Source organism: Echeneis naucrates, chromosome 21, assembly GCF_900963305.1.
Source record: "Echeneis naucrates chromosome 21, fEcheNa1.1, whole genome shotgun sequence".
In the NCBI taxonomy this organism is placed as follows: Eukaryota; Metazoa; Chordata; class Actinopteri; order Carangiformes; family Echeneidae; genus Echeneis; species Echeneis naucrates.
Window position 1 is genome coordinate 14,569,305 of NC_042531.1, and position 22,225 is coordinate 14,591,529.

Genomic DNA, 22,225 nt, shown 5'->3' on the forward strand with positions numbered 1-22,225 from the left:
GGTATTGAGACTGCGCGATACCATCATGGGCAGTCAACGTTAAGGAGTGACAGTCGAACCGAGATAAATCCCACTTTTCTTATATTTTGTGAATTATTCAGATTCCATGCACCTTTACCCGCCGTTTTTAGGGGCAGCAGTTGTTTTAGGAAGTCATGCGGCGAAGTAAGGCTGAAGTGGACCGTTACGTCTCCTCGGTACAGAGTTCATCTCCCTCACTCAAAGAGGTAAGTTCAACCGGCGGCTAGCGTTAGCGTGCTGCTGCCATCATGTCAGCCTGGGCACCCGGTTTAAACAACCGCTGCCGACATGAGAACCACGAAGACGGTAGAAAGTTAAGAGTTTGAATCCTGTGTGCAGTGTGAGCCGTACTAACCCTGGCCGAGCAGCGCGGCCACTAGCTCACCGGCTTCGTAACGTTCGTCTAGCCCTCCTTCGTGCCGGAAAATGCGCGGCACGGGGCTGTTACAGCGAAGCTAGCTCGTTAGCCCAGGTAGTTAGCCATGGCACATTCAGCCAGTCCGACCACTCGGACATTTCTGGGTTAGGGTTCATTTTTATTTATCTGCAACCACATAGTCTTAATTACTACTTTTAATATGAAGCATCACCGTTCAGTCAAGTGTAGTGGTCACGTGAAGAAAAAAATATTTCTGTCAGAAATATGTTGGAAACCAGCTGAACTGCCGACTAGACTGGCATGAAACAAGTTTCTGCACTGATACCTGGTTAAACTAACTCACACCATGCTTGAATCAGTGTTTGTAATTATACTGATGAGGAGAACAATGGTAACCTCTTAACTGTGGAGTTTAATATGCAACATAATCATGAAATGATAGTTTGAGAGTCCTTTAGCAAGAAAATATGCTACTGCAGATGAATGTGAATTAGTATCCAACTGAAAAAAGTAATCAAAACCTAATACAAATATATCATATTTTTTAAAAAGGGATTAAAGTGTGCACTTCAGTAAGCTCAAAAATAATGTTTCACTTATGATTCATGATGAAGCAGTTCAGGTCTGTGGACAAATATTCCCACCAATTAAATCCATTTTGAGCCAAACATAGCAAATATAAATTATACAAGGATTACTCTTGATTATTTACATTTATCAAATGATTTACCCAATTTAAAGCATGAGTGCTTCTTTTACCTCAGATTATTAAATGTGCATAGGTGAATCATTTTAATTCCTGGAAACGCAGAATCTAAAGAAATACCTGGAACCATAAGCAAGTAGAGTCAAGTTGACCTCACCAAGCTCAAATTGGCAACATTGGCTCAAGGGTGGTGAAGGAAGGAAGGAGAGCAGTAAGTCATAAGTGGCGATAATCCAATAGCTGTGCTTGCTAAGAAGTTGTTTTCTGTTACCATGTCAGGACAGAAGGGAGATTTTTATTTGGGATAATGTCTTCCAAAAACATTCATTTTAAATCTGAGTGACATTCACAATTATCAATTTCAACCAGCAAATGTGAGGAGAATCTGACTAAAATTACTCAAAATTGTACTCCGCTGATAATGATCTTCAATGTTTTCTTTCAACAGAAGCCAGTTAAGGGATTTTTATTTGCCAAGTTGTACTTTGAAGCAAAGGAATATGAACTTGCAAAAAGGTAAGAACATGTTTCCCTGTTGTAATGGCTTTTAATGATGATTATGTTCCATTGGCGGTGATCTTGCACGTATCATGCCATTCCTAGGCATGTATCAGAGTATCTCAAGGTCCAGCAGAGGGATCCGAAAGCTCACAAATTCCTTGGGCAGCTCTACGAGAGAGAAGGAGACATCGACAAGGCCGTAGGATGTTACAAGGTGGGTGTCACTGCAAAAAAGTAAAAAAAAACAAAACAATGCTCTTCTTGAAAGAATACACAGCTTCATATAAAAATAGGATGCACAACAGCTGATACTGACTCCAATTTTAATGTAAGGAATTCCTGTTTTAAGTATAATTTTCCATGACCACATGTAGAATTTGTATTGAGCAAGACACAAAACGTAAAACTACTCCAGACAGCCAGGCCAGACTGTGATTGCATTCATGTGGGTGAGTGAGAGGAGTTCAGTTCAAAAGGTGTTATGTAAGTGCAGTGTATGTCCAAGTTGATTCATACAGTTTCAACAGTTTATGTGGGCACACAAATGTTGATTAATATGAGTTTGTTGATAACAGTGCCCCTTGTTAATTGCATTAATGGCCAGGATGGCATGGCTCATTCCAGAGGCTAATAAGACAAACATTAGGTGTATAAAGTTTAACTTCACAGCATGGGCAGCCACACATCTAGCTTGCATTACAGCTTATATGACTGCCAGCAACTATTTTCTTTGAACATTTTAGACCTTTCAGATTTCATTTTCTATTTTGCATGAATGTACAGACTCTTTATTAGGGCTGTGTGTTGGTGTAATTGGATTTTTTCTCTCCACATTGCATCTCTGAGTTTGCAAAGCTGAAGAAATTCAAAGAAAGAAAAGTCCTGGCATGATAAATGAGAGCTCTATTTAAAAATACCATGAACCAAACTTTATTGGTGGACCAACCAAACAGGGAAGTTAATATTAATTTGAGAATCAGAGATGAAATTACACAACTCTCGAGTTTTCATTTTTATCTATTTTGCTATTGATAATTTTCATCAAACACCATGGTGTTTGAAATATCTATCCTACCTTCTTTTGAATCATTTTAACATTTCAGTTAAGATGAAATACAAAAAATAACCAGTATGAAATCAAATGAAAATTATATTATTTGTTGTTTATTGCAATTGCAATAATCAAGCATAAAAAATTACAGAATGAGAGTGTTTTGTGCACATTTTCCAGCCTTGTTTGACACCCAGCTGTAATTGGATTCCCGGTATATCCCCAGTATAAGTACTCTTAACTGTATACATGCTCTCCAATTGTTGGTCTGTAACAGTGTACTAGATGTGGAAAAATGCCAAGTTAAGCCATTTTTTTCTACTGCATTGCTACCTGTGAATCACAGAGTAGCATGGCCAGGACTGACTACAGTATAACCTGCAGCAGACAATTTGTTGTTGAAATAAAACCACCTCCAGGTTGTATAAATTTGAATGAGACATTTGAAAAGGGAAGAGGTGAAGGTGACAGTTTTTTATTCTGTTATCGAAGTAGGGAAACAAAAAAAAATGAATATGCGAAGCAGATGGCAGGATTCCTTAAGTGAATAAAATTACACTGTAGCCAGTTTTATTGAGCTGAAAATGACAAATTTACCTAAAGGGGTAAAACTGGGTGTGCCATTAAGGAAACCTTCTTACGTTTGACTCCTGATTCGCTGTGCATACTCAATCAGCTTCATAAGAATTCCTTCTCCTTGACGCCCTGAACACGTAACAAGGGGATAACTAAGATAAGCCTTACTCATTTTCACTTCAGTCCAGTCTGTAGTTTTAAGTAAAAACTGACCTGGCTATACCTTGGTGTGTCTCTGTGTCTGTGTCTGTGTCTGTGTGTGTAGCGGTCAGTGGACTTGAACCCAGCCCAGAGGGACTTGGTGCTGAAGGTGGCCGAGTTACTGGTCAGTAAGGAGGGAGGTGACACCAGGGCAGACTTCTGGGTGGAGAAAGCTGCGAAACTCCTGCCAGGAAACCCTGCAGTTTTCAATTTGAAGGTGACGCTTCTTTTCTTCTGAATCTGTGTCTGTACCTTTGTTCTATACTGTTATACATTTATGAAGCTGATGTAATATTACTCCTTAAATCTGTATCAACAACGGCCAAGATATCAGCCTATTGTGTACCAAACCTTGTTGCAAGTGTTTTCAAAATTTTTCATTAACTAAATTTTGCTTGCCAGTCACATGTACATCCAATTAAGGAAGATGGTGCATATTAACTAAAAGCTGAAAGACTGGCATAATGATTAATTTGGTGTTTGATTTATCTGTGTTACTTCACGTAGGAACGTCTGTTGAGTCGTCAGGGTCAGCAAGGTTGGAACCGTTTGTTTGACCTACTCCAGGCCGAGCTGGCAGTGAGGCCAGGTGATGCACATGTGAATGTGAAGCTTGTTCAGTTGTTCTGTCAGGATGGTCGACTGGATGAGGCTGTCAAGCATTGCCTTGCTGCTGACAAAAGGGGCATGCTGAGCCACAGTCTGGATTGGTACACAGTGGTGGTGCACACAATGCAGGTCAGTATGCAGTGAAATTTTGAAAGGGCAGAAGTAATAAAATATTTGAAAGTGTTAGACCAGTATGCATTCTCTATAATCTTATTCTTTGCGTAATTTCTAAAATAATATAATTTGTTTTTGTTTTTTCCAGGAATATCTGGCTCAGCCCAGCATTTCTACCAATGAAAAGATGTGTCGTCGTCTCCAGAGGGAGCTACTTTTGGCGCACTGCAGCCTGCTGAGAATCACGCTGTCTGAGAGCACTGTGCAGCCCACTCGTGATGCACTCAGAGGGTAGGTCATGTTGAGGTCATAGGGTGTTGTATGCGTACTTTGTAGACAAGCTGCATACATTAAATCAAATTCAAACCTAATCCTTGTCCTGCTTAGTGAGTTTGCCTGAAAAAGTCTCCCTCTCCATGTTTTTGGATGAGAGGGTGACACTTGAATTTACAATTCAAATCACACAAGGTGCCTAAAAAGAAACCATACCAATGTTTTCTATGTTTTTAATATTTATTAGTATATAAAATGTGTTTTCGGGTGCCATTTTGTTTTGATTTATTCCACTAAAATGAAACTGTTGAACTCTGTATATTAAAACTGTCTTTTTGTGTTTGTAGATTTGACCAAGCTATGCAGACTCTAAGCAACATTGCAGGCCGCCACACAGATGAACTTTGTGAGGTGTTTGTGGAGATGAGGGGTCACCTGTACCTGCATGCTGGCACACTGCTGTTGAAGCTGGCACAGGATCGCCAGCAGACATGGAGAGTTGTCATTGACCTGGCTGCACTGTGTTACCTTCTGGCATACCAGGTATAGACACATTGTTTGTCCTTCAGTCTGCTCAACTTCCATTTCTTTGCTTTGTTTTTTTGTTTAGTTTTATTTTTTTCGGAAGCCATGGCTTAGTGTTTGAATACTGTCAGCTTTTGGCTGTTTGTTGTCTTTCCACTAGGTTCCCAGACCAAAGCCTAAAGTGACCAAAAGAGATCAATCGTCTCCACACCTTGTGGAGCTGTTGGCTAATGATCGACAGAGTCAGGCTGGACACATGTTGCTGAATCTGAGCACTGATTCATCCACCTTGATCAGAGAGGTCTGTCTCCGTGTTCTGAGCTTAGTTTGATTTGTGCTAAAGGGCAAAGTAAAAATTTATAATAATTACGTTTTGCATGTGTAAATGTCAGACACTGAATTTACGTTGCCTGTGTGTAGGTGGTGGAGGCGTTTGGAAACCGCAGCGGTCAGGATTCTCTGTTTGAACTCCTGTTTGGGCCACAGGCCTCCACTGGATCTTCGTTTATTGCCAACGATGACATTCGTTCCATTACCACCACAGCTCCAGAGCTCTCTCACTTGGCCAAATGGGACACTGGTATAAAATTAATACTCTAATATGAATTATCTGTCCAGATTTTTGTTTTCCCACTTAACTCTACCCAATTTTTCCTACATTGCAATAACTATGCTGCCTCCTTTATAGGCTCCATCCTGGTGCATGGTGGTGACTTGCAACATCTGAGCTGGTTGGGACTCCAGTGGACTCTTTTGGCCCAGAGACCACCTGTGCGGGACTGGCTAGCACAGCTCTTTCCAAGACTTACGCTGGAGACCTCCAAACTGGATACCAATGCACCAGAATCCATCTGCCTGCTGGACTTGGAGGTAGGAGTCATATGGGCTGGTTTGGGGCATCCTCAAGCTTTGTAGGAATCCATCTGTTTGATGATTCTTGAATGTTAAGAACACCCTAGGAATCAAGTAGAAGTGTATGGAGGAATATTTAATAATGCAGCCTTATTAACCCAATTTTAGAAAATACTTTTGAGCTACGAAAAACACATTAGTTGTAAAGTGTATGATTTTATTTATTTATTTTTGGTGAATCGCAGATCTGAAGCTTAAGGTGAATGTGTAATTTTCACAAAATGTGTGGTGAATAGATACATAAGCATGTCTGTGGTTAAGGATATATGTGTGGAGGGCTGAGTCAATCCCAGGTCACACTGAGTTCTTTCACTTAAATGATACATTTCTTTCTTAAGCATTTTGGGTTGTGCAAACCTCTGTAAATAAGGTTTGTCATTTTATAATATCTTGAATAGCTTTTATCATTTACAAGTAACTGGAGTTATTTGCGGTTCTGTGTTTTTTTGTTGTTTTTTTTTTACTTTATTGCATACTGTATCTTTTGTAAACACAAACATGTCTGCCTCCTGCCCTATTTTTCCTTCTCCAGGTGTTTTTACTTGGTGTGGTGTTCTGTAGTCACTGCCAGCTCCAGGAGACAGCAAAGATCAGCAGTGGACTGATCCAGCAGCAACATCAGCAGCTCTATGAACCACGCTGCCTCCCTCTTCCTCTCCTTCGCCTCTTAACAACCAACAGACAGAGGGAGTGGTGGGATGCCATCTACAGCCTCATTCACAAACGAGCAGCGTGAGTGAGAACTCCTGGGATGGGCTAAGGCACTTTTAAAATTAAGACTCTTAAATTATTTTGTCTGACATAATGGGACTGAGCAGCCACCTTATAACAATTACATAAAATTACAAAAATTACATTACTGGCAGTGGGAGACCAAGGAAGGGTATTCCCCCGGACTGCGTGTTTTGCAACGTTTTGCAAGAATGTATATTGCAGTTATTTTGGCAGATGTTGCAATTGACATATTTATTTTCATCAAATTAATTTCAACTTGACTCCTTTTTATTTAGGTATTTAACTTGCCTATATTGTGATTTTCAAAATAATTCAATGAATTGTGCAGACCTAGTATGCTCTAATATATACTGCATAGGAGTTTGATTATTATAGCGTCCAAATATTTACAGCTTTTTTAATTGTGCCTTTTTGAAGCCCAAGCATGTCAGCCAAGCTACGTATGATTGTGCAGCATGGACTGAGCACTCTGAGGGCAGGAGAGAAACATGGGCTTCAACCAGCACTCGCCATCCACTGGGCTCAGTCCCTCAGCCAGACGGTACACACAAAAACACATACATGTAGTTTCAAGTTGTATGTTATATTCTTGGGTTTAGGGCCTGGATTGTATTTTAAACAAATGAACAGTTTTTATTTCATGTCTTTCTTTGATTAGACTTTAACTGTGCTAAACTCACTCAAAACATTATACTTGTGAAATAATATTGTGATTGAGCAACAGATTACAGTATCAGAAGTTCTTTGCTTGTCTTTATTCTGTATGAGTGCTCTTGGACTGCAGTAGTATAAGAGCATCAGTTATGTTGGTGGCAGCACCCAGGGAGGAAAAAAAAACACTTGGATAGCTCAGCACCTTGCCAGATACTGTGCAGGGACACATGCCTTAACACCTGCTCCCTTCTGTCATTCATCCTACAGCTGCTAAATGTGATCAACTTGAGATGTCCAAACAGCCACATGTGCTGTTTTTCTGTGGATGACCTTTTAGTTTTAGGGAGAATTTTCAACTGATGATGCTAGTGCATGTGCGATTGTTCTTCTGTTATAAATTTTGCCTGCCCTGCTTTTAACTCATGTGGCTTTCTTGTTTCCTGACCGACACCTGTCTGCATTTGTATCTTTAATAACCCAGGGTGATGGAGTGAAGTCATACTATGACCAGAAGGAGTATATTGGCCGCAGCGTACACTACTGGAAAGTTGTCCTCCCATTGTTGGAAAAAATCAAATGCAGACGCAGTGTACCTGAACCTCTCGACCCCCTCTTCATGCACTTTCCATCCAAAGATATACAGGTTAATGCTCTCATTGCATTTTCTTTTTATATGCAAGTTTGGATGTGTGTGGCATTGGATGGCTGTAGTTTGCGCCCTCATCTAATTGTCTTAATAGTCTTATCACATAAACAAACTAGTTTGGGCTGCAAATAATGTTTTTTTCTTTGACTGTTTAATTTTTATTTATTTATTTTTTTTAAGCTGAAGTATTACTATGATCTCTCTCTCTGAATTAATTTATCTTATCTAATTATTTAGGTAAGTTAGTAAATTTTTAATTTGTGCGAAAAACGTTTTTGTTTTTTTTTTTTTCTGAATTTTGACAACGTTCTGAAGTTTTCAGTCATAGGATTTGGGGTTTCCACTTACAGTTTATTTCTGCGTGCGTGTTCAGATTTCCTCTGTTAAGGGTTATGAAGAGGAATTCAAGATAGCATTTGCAACTCTTCTTGACATTGAAGGAAGGACAGAGGAGGCCATCGCTACGTTGGAAACCATCAATAACATGTCATCCATCTGGCATTTGGCACAAGTAAGTCAAAGACCACTATACAACACTGACTCCAGCTAGTGTCATTAAGTACTTTTAAAAACAGGAATACTTTCGCCACAATCATATGGACAACATTAATTTACAGAATTCAGGGGGGTTTCTTATTTATGTTAGTATTTATGATGTGCTGTATTTCCATGATAGATCTACCAGCGACTGTCAGAAGAGGCCAGCAATGGGGTTGAGGAGACCCAAGACAGGTGTATCACATTCCTGAGAAAGTTCAGGACCTACTTGTCTAAGATCTACAATGCTAACGCTGACGACATTGACAGGGTAATTTTTTGAATCCGAAAAATTTGTGACTCAAAATTTTATAATTAATGTTTAATGATTGTCAACCCAGGTTAACATTTCAAATTTATGTAAATGTTAACATCACAGCAGTATAAGCATTAACAATATTTTGTGCCCCAGCTGCCTGTGTCCATGGAGGAAGTTGTAGACCTCCTGAATGATGTGAACCAGCAGCTTGGAGAAAGTGGGGATGCTATGGATGAAGAGGAGGAGAAAGAGCAGGACAGCCGAAGAAGACCAGCCCACTCTAGTCCTGCTCATCCCTCAGAAACTAGTGCCTCCATAGCCCAGATCAAGTTTTTTACTCCTTCTCCTAACAAAAGCTTGGTTTCTCCTTCCAAAAGACTGGTAGGTGAACATTGTTGATGTTGTCTTGATCTTAAATGTGAAGTTTCTTCCTCGTATTAATCAGAGAAACTCACAAAAAATGTCATTCAGATTTCTCCAAAGACCCCGCCTCATTGGGTAGAAGATCAGAAAAGTCTTCTTCAAATGCTGTGTCAGCAAGTTGAAGCCCTCAAGGTCAGTATTAGAGATGACATTTTTCAAATTGTACCTCTACACAACCTGAGATTAGAAGGAAATGATCTCTGATCATTAATATTGCAAAAAGACACAAAGAAAACATGGGCAAATTGTTGCAACAACAGTAAATCAAATGGGGAACCTACGGAATCTGAAAAAGATGCTTATGCAAATATCAGAATTTTATTTAAAAACCAGGAAAAATGGGATAATGGCCTGCTTCAAGTAGCCCTCCCTCAGCCAGGGATAATTTAAATCCCAGCGGATATGACAATTTATAGAATGGTTAGCATGGTTTGTTTTTGTTGTTTGTTTTTTGGGGGGGTTGGTTGGTTTTCGTGGGGGTTTCTTGTTCTGTGGAGTGAAGTGTGTTAGGTTGCTGCTTCTAAAGATCCTTGTTTTACAGAATGAAGTTCATGACCTGAGGCACAACTCTTCAGGGAATGCAGGCTCTCCTCATCATAAGATGTATGGGGAGAGCTTCGGGGCTGAGGGCGTCCAAGAGCCTTTTACCCCCGTCCAGTCCTACCATGGTGCGCCTTTAACTGGTGAGCCACTCGATAAAACCAGGAGGCATGAATATTAATTTTATATTTTTGTCTACAAATAATAGACAAAACTGTTTTCAGAAAATTGACAAAATCGTCATGTCCATATATCTTAAAGTTGCCACCACAGGCCCCTCCGTGTACTACAATCAGTCTCCAGCCTACAACTCTCAGTATCTCCTGCGCACAGCAGCAAATGTAACCCCCACCAAGGTAATCATCATCATCTAACATTGATTTACATTCAGACAGTGTCTTACAATACACTGAGTAACATTTGATTTTCTTTACTCAGGGCCCAATGTATGGAATGAACCGCATGCCACCTCAGCAGCATATGTATGCTTACCAGCAGCCCACTCACACACCTCCATTGCAAACAGCCCAAAATTGCATTTATCCTCCACAAGAACAAGTCTTCGGTACCCCTCTACGATTTGAATCACCAGCCACAAACCTTCTTTCCCCATACAGTGAAGAATATTATGGCCCGGGTGTAACCCAGCAAACCACTAATCCTCCTCTACCTGAGCCCGGCTATTTCACCAAGCCATCAGTTGTTCCCATTCAGCCACCTAAGAGCATAGAAGGAAAGGCAGCAGAGTTCGGGAAGATGCCCTTCAGCCAGCAAGTACCTGCTGAAGTGCCCAAAGTGCCCAGTTTTGGGGCAGGGGCAGTTGCCCCGTCAACACCTTCAGCTGCTTTTAAATTCAACTCCAACTTTAAATCCAATGATGGCGATTTCACTTTCTCTGCCTCTCAGACCAAGCACAGCGAAAGTCTCCTTGGTCTTCTAACATCAGACATTCCCACGAAAACAGATACTGTTCCAGAGAAGCCTCCAGGACAGGAACATCCTCCCAGCCAGACAGGCGTTTTCACCTTTGGCACTAAAGGTGCTACTAGCTTCTCCTTTGTTGAGCCTGCACAGAGCTCTGGCAGTGGGAGTCTGTTTGGAAAGGTGGACCAGCCATTTAAATTTGGGGATGTTACCAAGCCGATGTTTGGGTTATCCAATTATGCACCTGAAGAAGAGAAGGCAGCAGAGAGTGATAATGAAAGTACTCATGTTGACGAAGATGAGGATGGACCTCATTTTGAACCCATTGTACCTCTTCCTGATAAAGTAGATGTGAAAACAGGTGAGGAAGAGGAGGAGGAAATGTTTTGCAACAGGGCAAAACTCTATCGATTTGACACAGAGACAAAGGAGTGGAAGGAGCGGGGAATTGGCAATGTTAAGATCCTAAAACACAACACTAAAGGGAAGGTTCGTCTCTTAATGAGAAGAGAACAGGTTCTTAAGATCTGTGCCAACCACTATATCACTGCTGATATGCTACTGAAACCAAATGCTGGCTCTGACAAATCCTGGGTCTGGAATGCCATTGATTATGCAGATGAAGAGCCTAAGCCGGAGCAACTGGCCATACGATTTAAGACAGTAGATGAGGCATCACTTTTCAAAGCTAAGTTTGAGGAAGCTCAGAAAGTTGTATTCAAATCTCCAGAAAAGCCAGATCAACAGCAGAAGAAAGATGACAGCATGAAAGACTCTGAGTCACTGGCAGCCCAGTTTGCACTCAAAGAAGGGGAATGGGACTGCGCTGTGTGCTTTGTAAGAAATAAGCCCACAAACATCCAATGTGTGGCATGTCAAAGTGTAAATCCCAATGCATCATCAAAACCAGACATGCACACTGCTGTTGAAACCAAAGCCAGTCCATTCACTTTCAAATTTGGGACTGATTCATCCAAACCCAGTGGCCCTGCCTCTACATTTACTGGATTTGGTGCTTTTGGAGCTTCTATACCATCTTCATTTACATTTGGGACCAACACTTCAAAACCTGCTGACACAGCAACCAGTGCTTTTGGTTCTGGCTTTGGAGTTCAGTTTGGAAAAAAGCCAGGACAGTGGGACTGTGACACATGTTCTACAAGAAATGAAGCCACTGCTGACAGCTGTGTGTCTTGTAAAGCTCTGAAAGATTCAGTTAAAACAACTGTCAAGGCACAAATCACACCAGCTGCAGAAGTGCCCACAATGCAGCCCTCTATTTCTGCTGTTGACTCTTTTGGAGCCCAATTTAGCAAGAAGCCTGGACAGTGGGACTGTGACGTATGTGAAGTAAGAAATGAAGCCTCTGCTGACAAATGTGTTGCCTGTAAAACCCCCAGCCCTGCTGCTAAATCCAAGCAGGGGACTCCAGTTTCATCAAATCTGTCATCTATGTCAGGAATAGGAACTGATTTTGGAAAAAAAGATGAGCAGTGGGACTGCAAAGCCTGTCAGGTCAGAAATGACGCACCAGCTGCTGAATGTGTTGCTTGCCACACCCCACGTGAAACTCCCTCTTTAGAAGCCATGTTTGCCAAGAAAGATGGAGAATGGGATTGTGACACTTGTCTGGTGAGAAACAATTCCTCTACTACTAAGTGTTTAGCTTGTCAGACACCGAATCCCAATGCTAAAAGCACCAGCAGCACTGCTCCCTCAGCCTCCACCTTCAGCTTTACCTTTGGAACCAAAAGTTCATCAAGCCAGCCTGCAGGGACTGGATTCACAATGCCTTTTGGAACTGGCAGCACTTTTCAGTTTGGTCAAAACAAAGATAAGAACACAGCTTCTTCTTTTAAGTTTGAAGCTCCTTCATCTGGATCTAGTACAAATGCTTCAGGTTTCTCTTTCTCCATGCCCATTTCAGCTGGTGGCTTCAAATTTGGCATTCAAGACACTGCTAAAGAAACCCCCTCGACTGATAATTTAACACCCCCATCAGGGTCAGCCTCCAGTTTCCTTAAAAGCATAGCTGACAAACACAGTAATAAAGAAAATGTGTCCACAACCTCAGTGGATCCAACAGAACAGGATCAGAATCCATTAATATCTGGAAAAACCAATACATTCAGTTTTGCTGACCTGGCGAAAGCCTCTGGAACAGACTTCCAGTTTGGCCAGCAAGACCCAAATTTCAAAGGTTTCTCTGGTGCTGGTGAACAAGTGTTCTCATCATTCCAGGCAACCCCCACTAAGGCAGATGCTTCAAATGAACTTGAGGATGATGGCATGTATAAAACAGAAGAAAATGATGATATCCAGTTTGAACCAGTGGTTCAGATGCCTGAGAAGGTGGACCTGGTCACAGGTGAGGAGGATGAACAAGTTCTTTATTCTCAGAGGGTTAAACTGTTCAGATTTGACTCAAGCACCAGTCAGTGGAAGGAGCGTGGGGTGGGAAACCTCAAATTCCTGAAAAACAACACCAATGGCAGGCTTAGAGTACTGATGAGGAGAGAGCAGGTTCTAAAGGTGTGCGCCAACCATTGGATTACCACCACTATGAATCTGAAGCCATTGGCAGGCTCAGACAAAGCTTGGATCTGGATGGCCAATGACTTCTCTGATGGAGATGCTAACCTTGAACAGCTGGCTGCTAAGTTTAAAACCCCAGAGCTTGCTGAGGAGTTCAAAGAGAAGTTTGAAGAGTGTCAAAGACTTCTTTTGGACATCCCCTTACAAACCCCTCACAAGCTTGTTGACACAGGCAGGACAGCACATCTCATTCAGAAAGCAGAGGAAATGAAGTCTGGCTTGAAGGACCTGAAATACTTTTTGACAGATGAGAAAACAAAGATCAAAGATGATGACAACCAGGGAGATGTTACAACATCAAGCAATGTCTCAGGCCTTGTAATTAAGGGCCATAGTGAAACCACTGGCCCCACCTTGGAGTGGGATAACTACGATCTAAGAGAAGAAGCTTTAGATGATACTGCTGACTCATCAGTATATGCCTCTCCCATTGCAAGTAGCCCCCTGAGGAAGAACCTTTTCCGTTTTGGAGAATCCACTGGTGGGTTCAGCTTCAGCTTCCAACCTGGCATCAGCCCATCTAAGTCTCCCGCTAAGCTTAACCAGAGCAGAGCTTCAGTGGGCACTGATGACGAACAAGATACGACTCAGGATGAAGACAGGGATGGCCAGTACTTTGAACCTGTAGTCCCCTTACCTGATCTGGTAGAGATTTCTACGGGAGAGGAAAATGAACAGGTAGTTTTCAGTCACAGGGCCAAACTGTATCGCTACGACAAGGAGCTGGGCCAGTGGAAGGAGAGGGGTATTGGAGACCTCAAGATCTTGCAGAATTATGACAGCAAACGAGTCAGGTTGATAATGAGGAGAGACCAGGTACTTAAGATCTGTGCCAACCATTGGATTACAGCAGCCATGAAGTTAGAACCCATGAAAGGGGCAGAGAAAGCTTGGGTCTGGAGTGCCATGGATTTTGCTGAAGTAGGTGAGGGTAATATAGAGCAGTTAGCTGTGAGATTCAAGCTGCAGGATACTGCAAATACTTTCAAACAGGTCTTTGAGGAGGCTAAGGTTGCCCAAGGAAAAGAGGAACTTATGACTCCAGTGACATGTGGTGTTGCTACATCTCAAGACAGTGGAGCTGCAGCATCTACAAAGACTGCTACAACTGTATGTGGGAAGGCAGCCATCGCTGTTCTGGAAGAGACCACAAAGGAGCGTACAGAGCTTTCCACAGACAGTAAGCCATGTGCACCTGGGTCTCCGAGTCCACTCAACACCTCAAAGATAGTTATGTCTCCCCCTAAGTTTGTCTTTGGCACAGATAGCCTTCAGAAGATTTTTGGCACTCCTAAATCTCACTCTGAGACTGAGGAATCTGCATCTGCTTTGAAAGCCAAAGATTCTCTACATCCTGCCAAAGCTTCAGTTGCAGCACCTGCATTCAAAATCCCAGAGAAAGGTAACGAGAAATAAAAATAAAAAAATTATTTATATATATATATATATATATATATTTATTTTTTTATTTTTTTCAATTTTAATACATGTGAAATATTTGTCTGACTTTGTTTTTGATTGAGTATCATGACTGTTTTGTTCATTTATTTCATTGTCTTGTTCCATCCGCATCTCATTGTTCCATCATCATCTCAGTTGACCCAGTGTCAACCTCAGACCCTCCTCAGTTTTTCTAGGACAAATTTTTCTTAATCAAAATCAGATTTCCCATGTCATCCACATAGCCACTTTCTATGCTGTATATTCTTAATTTTACTGACTATACCTGTATCTTCAGTGTATATATATTAAAAATAAAAATCTGCAAATAATATACAGCAAGTCTTTGATGCTGCACATATATTGTAAACCAACAGATAGTCTCGCAGCAATCATTACAAATTTCTATATAATTCAGCCAACACACCCTTGAAATATTAAATATTTTATTTTAGCACTTACAGCCTTGTTTTCTGATTATGATACCAACCTCACAATTAGTTTCTCTCCGCCCAACAACCCATCATCCCTTAGGGCTGGATTTTAGGCTTTTCAAAGATAATCCAATGGCTTTTTGGACCAGCACATCAACCACCCAATTTGAACCCCCAGGTACTCTAATCACTGCAGTGTGTGTTAACACTTATCAGCTGTCACCTGGCCGGCCCTTAATACTACAAACAAATAACCTGGATGCACGGAGTGGTAAAACCAGTGGAGCTAATATGTTGCATGTCCAATGTGTGGAGGTGCAGTTTTTAATATACAATACTCAACTAGCACTTATGGCAGTGACTCATAGTTGCTCATGTGCAAAATGCAGTCATACATAAGAGAGTTCAAAATGACTGAATTCAAATCTATGTTACTTTAGAGCTCTTATTAGATGGTCTTACAGAACACTTTTAAAACAATGGACAGTATCAAACTGGAGTTGAGTCCTGACAGTAGCCCACATCACTTAAAGTTACTGTCTGCTGAAAGGTGAGCTGAGATTCCACACAGAGCGCTCCCTCAGAGAGGAATGTACTGTGCAAACGTCACACACTCCATTTTTAGTGCAGGATAGGTAGCAACAGTGTGAAATGCTATTCCCTGTCCAGTCTGGCCTCTGCCAGTTAAGTGCAAAGACCAATTACAGTTAAAGCTCAGGTATTTATGCGGTTTAATATAACAAGATCATGTGTCCAACAAGTGTTGTCGTCTGTCAAATAGAATGGAAAAACATGGAGACATGCATACAGAAATGTTGTCTCAATACAAGTTGTCTCACGCACTTGTAAATGAAATGCATGCAGTTCCTGTTGCTGTGCATGATTTTGTGTGTGGAACTAACACCTGTGATTATAAACGGAATAAAGCAGATTCATCTCAGTTGTTGTAGGTTGCTTCTTACCTGATGTCTCTGCTCTTGTATCATATGTCATAGGGGTGTCTCAGGCACAGGGAGGTGCTGAAGGGTCGCAGGAGGATTCAGAAGTGGAGGTTGTGTATGTCAGGGAACCCACTGCTGAACAGGCAGCTTTAGCCAGGAAGCTCTTGCTGCCGCTCACCTTTTTCTGCTACCAGAATGAACCAGGATACTGCAGTGATGACCAAACTGACGGTGAGAACAGACCATGCAAAACGAGTATGAAAATATATAACAAGCGTAAAACATTGTGACTCACTTGATGGCTTTTTGCATTTTGCATGGCCCACTCATACAGACTCTAATTTATTAATTCATAAACAGTTCATGGTCCCTTAGTCTCTAAATAGCTAGAAAAGCTGTGTAGTGCTATTTGACACTGCTATTTTATTAAAGCAAGCACACATTGCTTTTTGCCTTCCCAACTCCTATACACCCACCCTGAAATTTTAATTTAGTTACACATTTTCATTTGTCCAAAACTGTAGGAGTGAAGTGGAAACAGTGGAATTGAAACACTCTCTTAGCTAAATGAAAGATGCATTATTAGTTGTTGAATCTGTTGACTTTCCAGATGAGGACTACGAGTCGGCAGTTAAGGCCCTGAATGGAAAGCTTTACCCTGATCCTCCTCAGAAAAAGGCTGCAGCATGTGCTGATGGTAAATTCATTATATACTGTCACACAGTGATAATTCAGCAACTCACTCACACTAATTCATCGAGCAGCACTGACTTGATTCAATGTTCCATTCTCTAGCCCTTAACAAATGTGTGCTGCTTTCAGAGCCAGACTGCCAGGTGGTGTGGGAGAAGAAGCCGACACCGGAGGAGGAGGAGAAGGCCAAAAGCCTCCAGCTTCCACCCACTTTCTTTTGCGGCCTGAGCACAACAGACAGCGACACAGACCATGACAAACCTGAAGACTTTGAGACAGAAGTCCGCAAGGCACAGCAAGATCTGGTAACGGATGCAGCATTTAGCTAATACTTGTTTTAGCGTTTATTACATTTAATGGTGTTGGTGGTCTATTTAATACAGTGGTCGTTTCTCACTATTTATCTCACCTATTTTCTGAGTTAATGGTCTGCGGACTGAAGTTTGGGGTAAATTGATGTGATGTGAATAGTTTGTGGCAATGTCACAGGACTGATATCTCATTAAAATACTGACTTACTTCAACAGCTGCTCACAAACAGCTAAGTTTAATTAAGGACTGTCATCAAGTTACTTTGAGAGTCACCAGAGTGATGCAGAACATCCATATTCATTTGATGTTGAATAACTAAGTATGTCTTATGAGTGTGTGCCCCAAAGACACAGAATAAATGGAGACAAGTTTATTCTCATTGGTATGGTTTCATCTTGGTAGCATCAGTATAAGTATCACGGTTTTGTAATAGTCCAAATGTGTTCCTAGTGGTGGATGATATGAGTTTCATTCCTGAATCTGCATTAGGATGCCCAGTTGAGCAAAGCTGGAAATTCATCTGCTGCTGAAGCCCCAGAGGAGCCGACAGCAGGTCCATTGACCAGCAGCACAGGCACTGCAGGCATTAGGTCAGCAGCTGAAGAACAGACCTCAGACCAGCAATCCAAGGCTCAATGTGAAGCTCCAAGCAGCAGCACTCCAATTGACCTCTCAACCAAGAAGAGTCCAGAGCCAGAGTGCAGCAGTGAGACTTCAGCTTCTTCTGCATCTACTATTATTACCGGCCAAGGTAAAGAGCACTTCCTGTTCTTCCCTATAGGTCACTATAGACCACCAGCAGTTTAAATGTGTTGCTGTGGCCTCTGTGTTGATGAGCACAGCGGCCTGTAGTAATGCTAACAATTCAACTCTTGCTGTTAGATTTAGGCAAGGTGACTGACTGTTTAAAAAATAAACCAATCAATAAAAACAAGCTTACCCAGAATAATTTCCTAATTTTCTTGTGCGAAGTGATTCTCTGTTATGCACTTGATCATTTTAACAGCCTTCATATTGATGGAATACATTTCCCCATTTTAGTTTAAGTGGCTTCAATTGTTTGCACAGTCACAATTTTTGAGAGGTCCAAAAAGTCCTTTAGTTTGTATATTCAAACTTTTCCTTCCAAACTCATGAATCACATGTTGATCTAAATTATTAACCTTCCTAAACTGAGCGTCGTTGCCAGCAGCAACAGCACTTCGCATTGCAAATGTTTGCTCTATCTGAGAAATTCCAGCAGTTTCTGAAAGCCAGCAAGTAGTGCTACATAGCCAATACAGGGTCATTACAGTAACTCAACTCACACTGTTTCTGGAAGTCGGCAAATCCATTCCTTCAATGTTAACTGTTAACACATTCTTTCAACAGAATGTACACTGCCAGATATCAATGGCTGTAAGTGTTCTGGAAAAATGTGCAAAAGCACTTAGTGGCAGGACACTTCCTGGCCCATATACAGTACAAGAAAAGCAAAAAATCTGGACAATAGGAGTCTTCAGTGACAAAGGGTTAATATAATAATAATATACTGACTGAAACTCACTGAAATAGACTGCTTTTACTCTTATTTTTTTCAACACATTGTGCTGATGCTAATTGGATGCTTTGACTTTGACATTATGTATCATTTTAATGGATGATACCTGTATGTCACCTCACTGGTTGTTCATGAAAATTTCTCATCATCCTCTTTTTCTGTTAATGCAGAGGTTTTGCTTCTAAACTTTACATGCTTTGTATTCCTTTCCAGCAGACAAAAAGGTTATTGAAGTATTAAATTCTAACTTTTTTTCCCCCACCACAGACCCCTCTTCCTCCTCCTTTGGTTTCAACTCATTGGGTGGTTTCTCTTTTGCTGACTTGGCCAAAAACACAGAAGGATTTGCGTTTGGAACCAAAGGTTGGTTTCATGATTCTTTTCTGTAACAACTAATTGCTTAGGTATTGGTCGTCATGACAACAAGATTCACAGCTTTTTTTTTTTCTTTTTTTCTCTCTCCTCCCATCTAGACTCCAACTTCTCATGGGCAAACGCTGGAGCAACAGTGTTTGGGTCTGCTGTGTCCATGCCACCAAAAAGCAATGCTGATGAAGAGGGCAGCGATGAAGAAGAGGCTCCTAACAATGTGGACATTCACTTTGAGCCAATAGTATCACTGCCAGAGGTATATCTCACTGCTTGGCACCAATTTTTTTATGTTTATGTGGACCAGAGTTCATTCCGTTGATTGTGCCTCTTAGGTGGAGACCAAATCTGGAGAGGAGGACGAGGAAATCCTGTTCAAGGAGCGTGCCAAGCTGTACCGATGGGACCGGGACCTGGGCCAGTGGAAGGAGCGTGGCATCGGGGACATCAAGATCCTCTTCCACCCAGTGAAACATTTCTACCGAATCCTGATGAGGAGAGAGCAAGTTCTGAGGGTCTGTGCCAACCACACCATCTCAAAGGCCATGGAGCTCAAACCCATGAATGCCTCTGCTAATGCACTGCTGTGGACCGCCACTGACTATTCAGGTACACACCCTGTACATATGAAGACCGTTTCTGAATGGCATTATAGTCTGTTTTGTAGTTTCAGGCTCCTTCTGTTCTTCCAGATGGAGATGGTGCAGTGGAACAGCTGGCTGCCAAGTTCAAAACCCCCGAGATTGCTGAGTCCTTCAAGAAGACCTTCTGTGATTGTCAGAGTCGACTGAGCCAAGCTGACGATGACGACTCTTGTATCTCCTCACCCCAGAAGTCGAGGGTTCAAGAGCACTCCAGAGACAGTAACCCCCAGGTTTTCCTCCAGGTGTCAGCTGACGGTCAAACACTGGGCACCATCACCATCGAGCTTTTCTCCCACATCGTCCCCAGGACAGCAGAGAACTTCAGGGCTCTGTGTACCGGAGAGAAAGGCTTCGGACTGCAGAACTCCATCTTCCACAGAGTCATACCAGACTTCATGTGTCAGGTGCGCACACTGTAAAGATCATTCACTGCACATGTGTGAAGTACAGCACTTTGTTTATTAGTGACTTGTGTGGTTAATGTTCCCCCAGTAAGTCGGATTCCAGCTTAATAGGACTGATGTGATAACATAATCATCATGTGGTGTCACATGTTCAATTCTCTTCAGTGTACAATTAGTCAGCAAGTAAGAAAAGAACTGGCATGACTAACGGGCAGATTCATCACTGTTCAAACAGCAGCATCACAGCTGACTATAAAATGGAAATATTCAATATATTTAATATTGTTTTATTATTTCATTGCTTTATAGTTAAATTTCAATAAAGTCTCCGTTGTTCTTTTAGGGTGGTGACATCACTAAGAGTGACGGCACAGGAGGCAAGTCCATCTACGGCGGCCAATTTGAGGATGAGAACTTTGATGTTCGGCACGTGGGCCCAGGCATTCTTTCAATGGCCAACTGCGGACGAGACACCAACAACTCGCAGTTCTTCATCACCTTGAAGAAAGCCGAACACCTGGACTTCAAACACGTGGCTTTTGGATGGGTTCGGGATGGCATGGATGTGGTGCAGCAGATGGGCGAGTTGGGCACGAAGGGAGGCAAACCCACCAAGAAGCTGGTCATCACAGACTGTGGGCAGCTGTAGCTTTTTAGAAATGTTCAGATAAAGGTTGAGGTTGTGAAGTCAAGAGATCAGAGAGGCCCATGATAATGATGTCCCTGTGCAGTGCTTCCCCTCCTGTCCCATAGTCATTAGATATGAGAATGAAATACTCATCATAGGACAACTGGACCAGACCTCTCGTCTCCAAACATGACTCCACTGATGACCTGTGATTAGCAATGCTTTTGCTTTCTAAATTATTTCTATAATGGGAAACGTGGTGTTTAATGTGGGGAAGCAGGAGGCACTTGGAGCAAACAATATTGTTCCTCTGTTGCACTTGCATCTTTATCATCTGTCAATATGTTTTCTTTTGTTTATTTTGTGTGTATAATTGTACATTTACTTTTTTTAATGTCTATTTTTGTTTGTGTCTTGCATGTATTCAGTTTGTGCTTGACTCGGGTATTTCCTTCCTCCTATGAAGAAGTCTTAACTATGACTGAAAGGTGACATTTGAATACACCTACTGTTCACGACTGTGCCCCCTGCCTTCCCTCCAAATGCTGTGTTCTTCCACCGTCAGGGCTCCACTGTGATCTTTGTGCCGATAATTTCACTATGTGCAGATAATTGGGCTTCACACTTGCTCTCTTACTCTGGAGCCATCTGACTGTCCTGATCTGGCCGCATGCTGTCCGGACGATCACATGGTTTGGGTTTTGCATTGTCACTTGAGATGACCACATTTGAAACAGAAATGGTACTTGTACCACAATTAGTAGAAAGATAAAGGAGAAATAAAGTTGCTTTACAAGGAAAGGTCATCTTGTTCCATTCGTAAGACTGCATCAGTCTAATTATGATTGAACTCTTCCTTTTTGAACATTCCATTCTCATCACTATGGTTGTCTTAGCATCAGCACAGCTAAACGTCAAGGAGCTTTGTGTTTATACAGGACATCACTTTAAGAGTACTCTTCCATGCTCAACTTCATCTAGATGTGAGCTGTAGAATTTCATGGATTTTGCACACGTGACATGACTGCAAAATCTGTCCACACGACATTAAGACCTGCCAAAGCAGTGAACACGCCCTCATTGGAGCAGTGGGAGATCACCCTGACAAACAAAATGGAAATAACACCAGCTGGCATAGCTGTCATTTTGTTTGGAGTTGCGAATGTCAAAACCAAATGTTCAAATATTTACAAAAAGAAATGAATGATTCGCTCCAGTGTGATCAAACAGGTGATGTTCCACCAACTCTACAGGAAACAAAGCCAATATAAATGTCGACTCATATTTTCCTGTTTTATCATGGATATCTTGACCATATCTTGACACTTTTTCCTGCTTAAGTATCATTCAAAGACAGATGAAAAGGCACAGTGGCCCAGAAAGCTCAAGCTGCAGCTTCCTGGCTTCTCTATTGTTTGGATGATGCTGATGAAAACCGTCAGTGCCCCCTCTTCCCCTGTAGGTGGGAGCATTGTCATCCTGTTTCTCTAATTTTCCAATTTTACATTGGATCCAATAAAAATCTGTTGGACAGGAATTTGGTTTGAGTGTTGAGTCATGACCTGACTCATTTCATCAATCTGCTACCAGGATAAATAAACATCATGAATTAGTATAAAGGAGAGAGGACGGACCACAG

General features: G+C 41.7%; 1 protein-coding gene across 4 annotated transcripts; it reads left to right on the forward strand.

Moving 5' to 3' along the window:
• The first annotated feature begins 30 nt into the window (after nt 1-30).
• ranbp2 (RAN binding protein 2) lies at nt 31-22,086 on the forward strand. 4 transcript variants are annotated; one of them, XM_029529735.1, is made up of 31 exons: nt 31-227; nt 1,555-1,622; nt 1,710-1,821; nt 3,500-3,652; nt 3,943-4,173; nt 4,307-4,449; nt 4,779-4,974; nt 5,117-5,257; nt 5,377-5,536; nt 5,645-5,826; nt 6,401-6,600; nt 7,021-7,144; nt 7,739-7,900; nt 8,277-8,414; nt 8,580-8,711; nt 8,853-9,080; nt 9,171-9,254; nt 9,664-9,805; nt 9,924-10,018; nt 10,101-12,600; nt 12,661-14,583; nt 15,156-15,233; nt 16,051-16,227; nt 16,607-16,693; nt 16,819-16,994; nt 17,491-17,752; nt 18,809-18,904; nt 19,015-19,169; nt 19,246-19,519; nt 19,603-19,958; nt 20,302-22,086. In XM_029529735.1, exons 1-31 carry the CDS (start codon nt 156-158, stop codon nt 20,605-20,607), a joined length of 9,153 nt encoding a protein of 3,050 aa, XP_029385595.1. In that variant the 5' UTR covers nt 31-155; the 3' UTR covers nt 20,608-22,086. The 4 variants fall into 4 exon arrangements, with proteins under 4 accessions (XP_029385595.1, XP_029385592.1, XP_029385593.1 ...); XM_029529732.1 differs by having other exon boundaries at nt 10,101-14,583; XM_029529733.1 differs by having other exon boundaries at nt 1,558-1,622; nt 10,101-14,583.
• The last annotated feature ends 139 nt before the right edge of the window (nt 22,087-22,225 follow it).

Excerpts from the sequence above, each read along its gene's own strand:
- ranbp2 (XM_029529732.1), top strand. The coding sequence starts at position 156 with ATGCGGCGAAGTAAGGCTGAAGTGGACCGTTACGTCTCCTCGGTACAG. Across the intron at positions 8,712-8,852 it reads ACGCTGACGACATTGACAGG|CTGCCTGTGTCCATGGAGGA; the intron begins GTAATTTTTTGA and ends TTTGTGCCCCAG. Across the intron at positions 9,081-9,170 it reads TTTCTCCTTCCAAAAGACTG|ATTTCTCCAAAGACCCCGCC; the intron begins GTAGGTGAACAT and ends AATGTCATTCAG.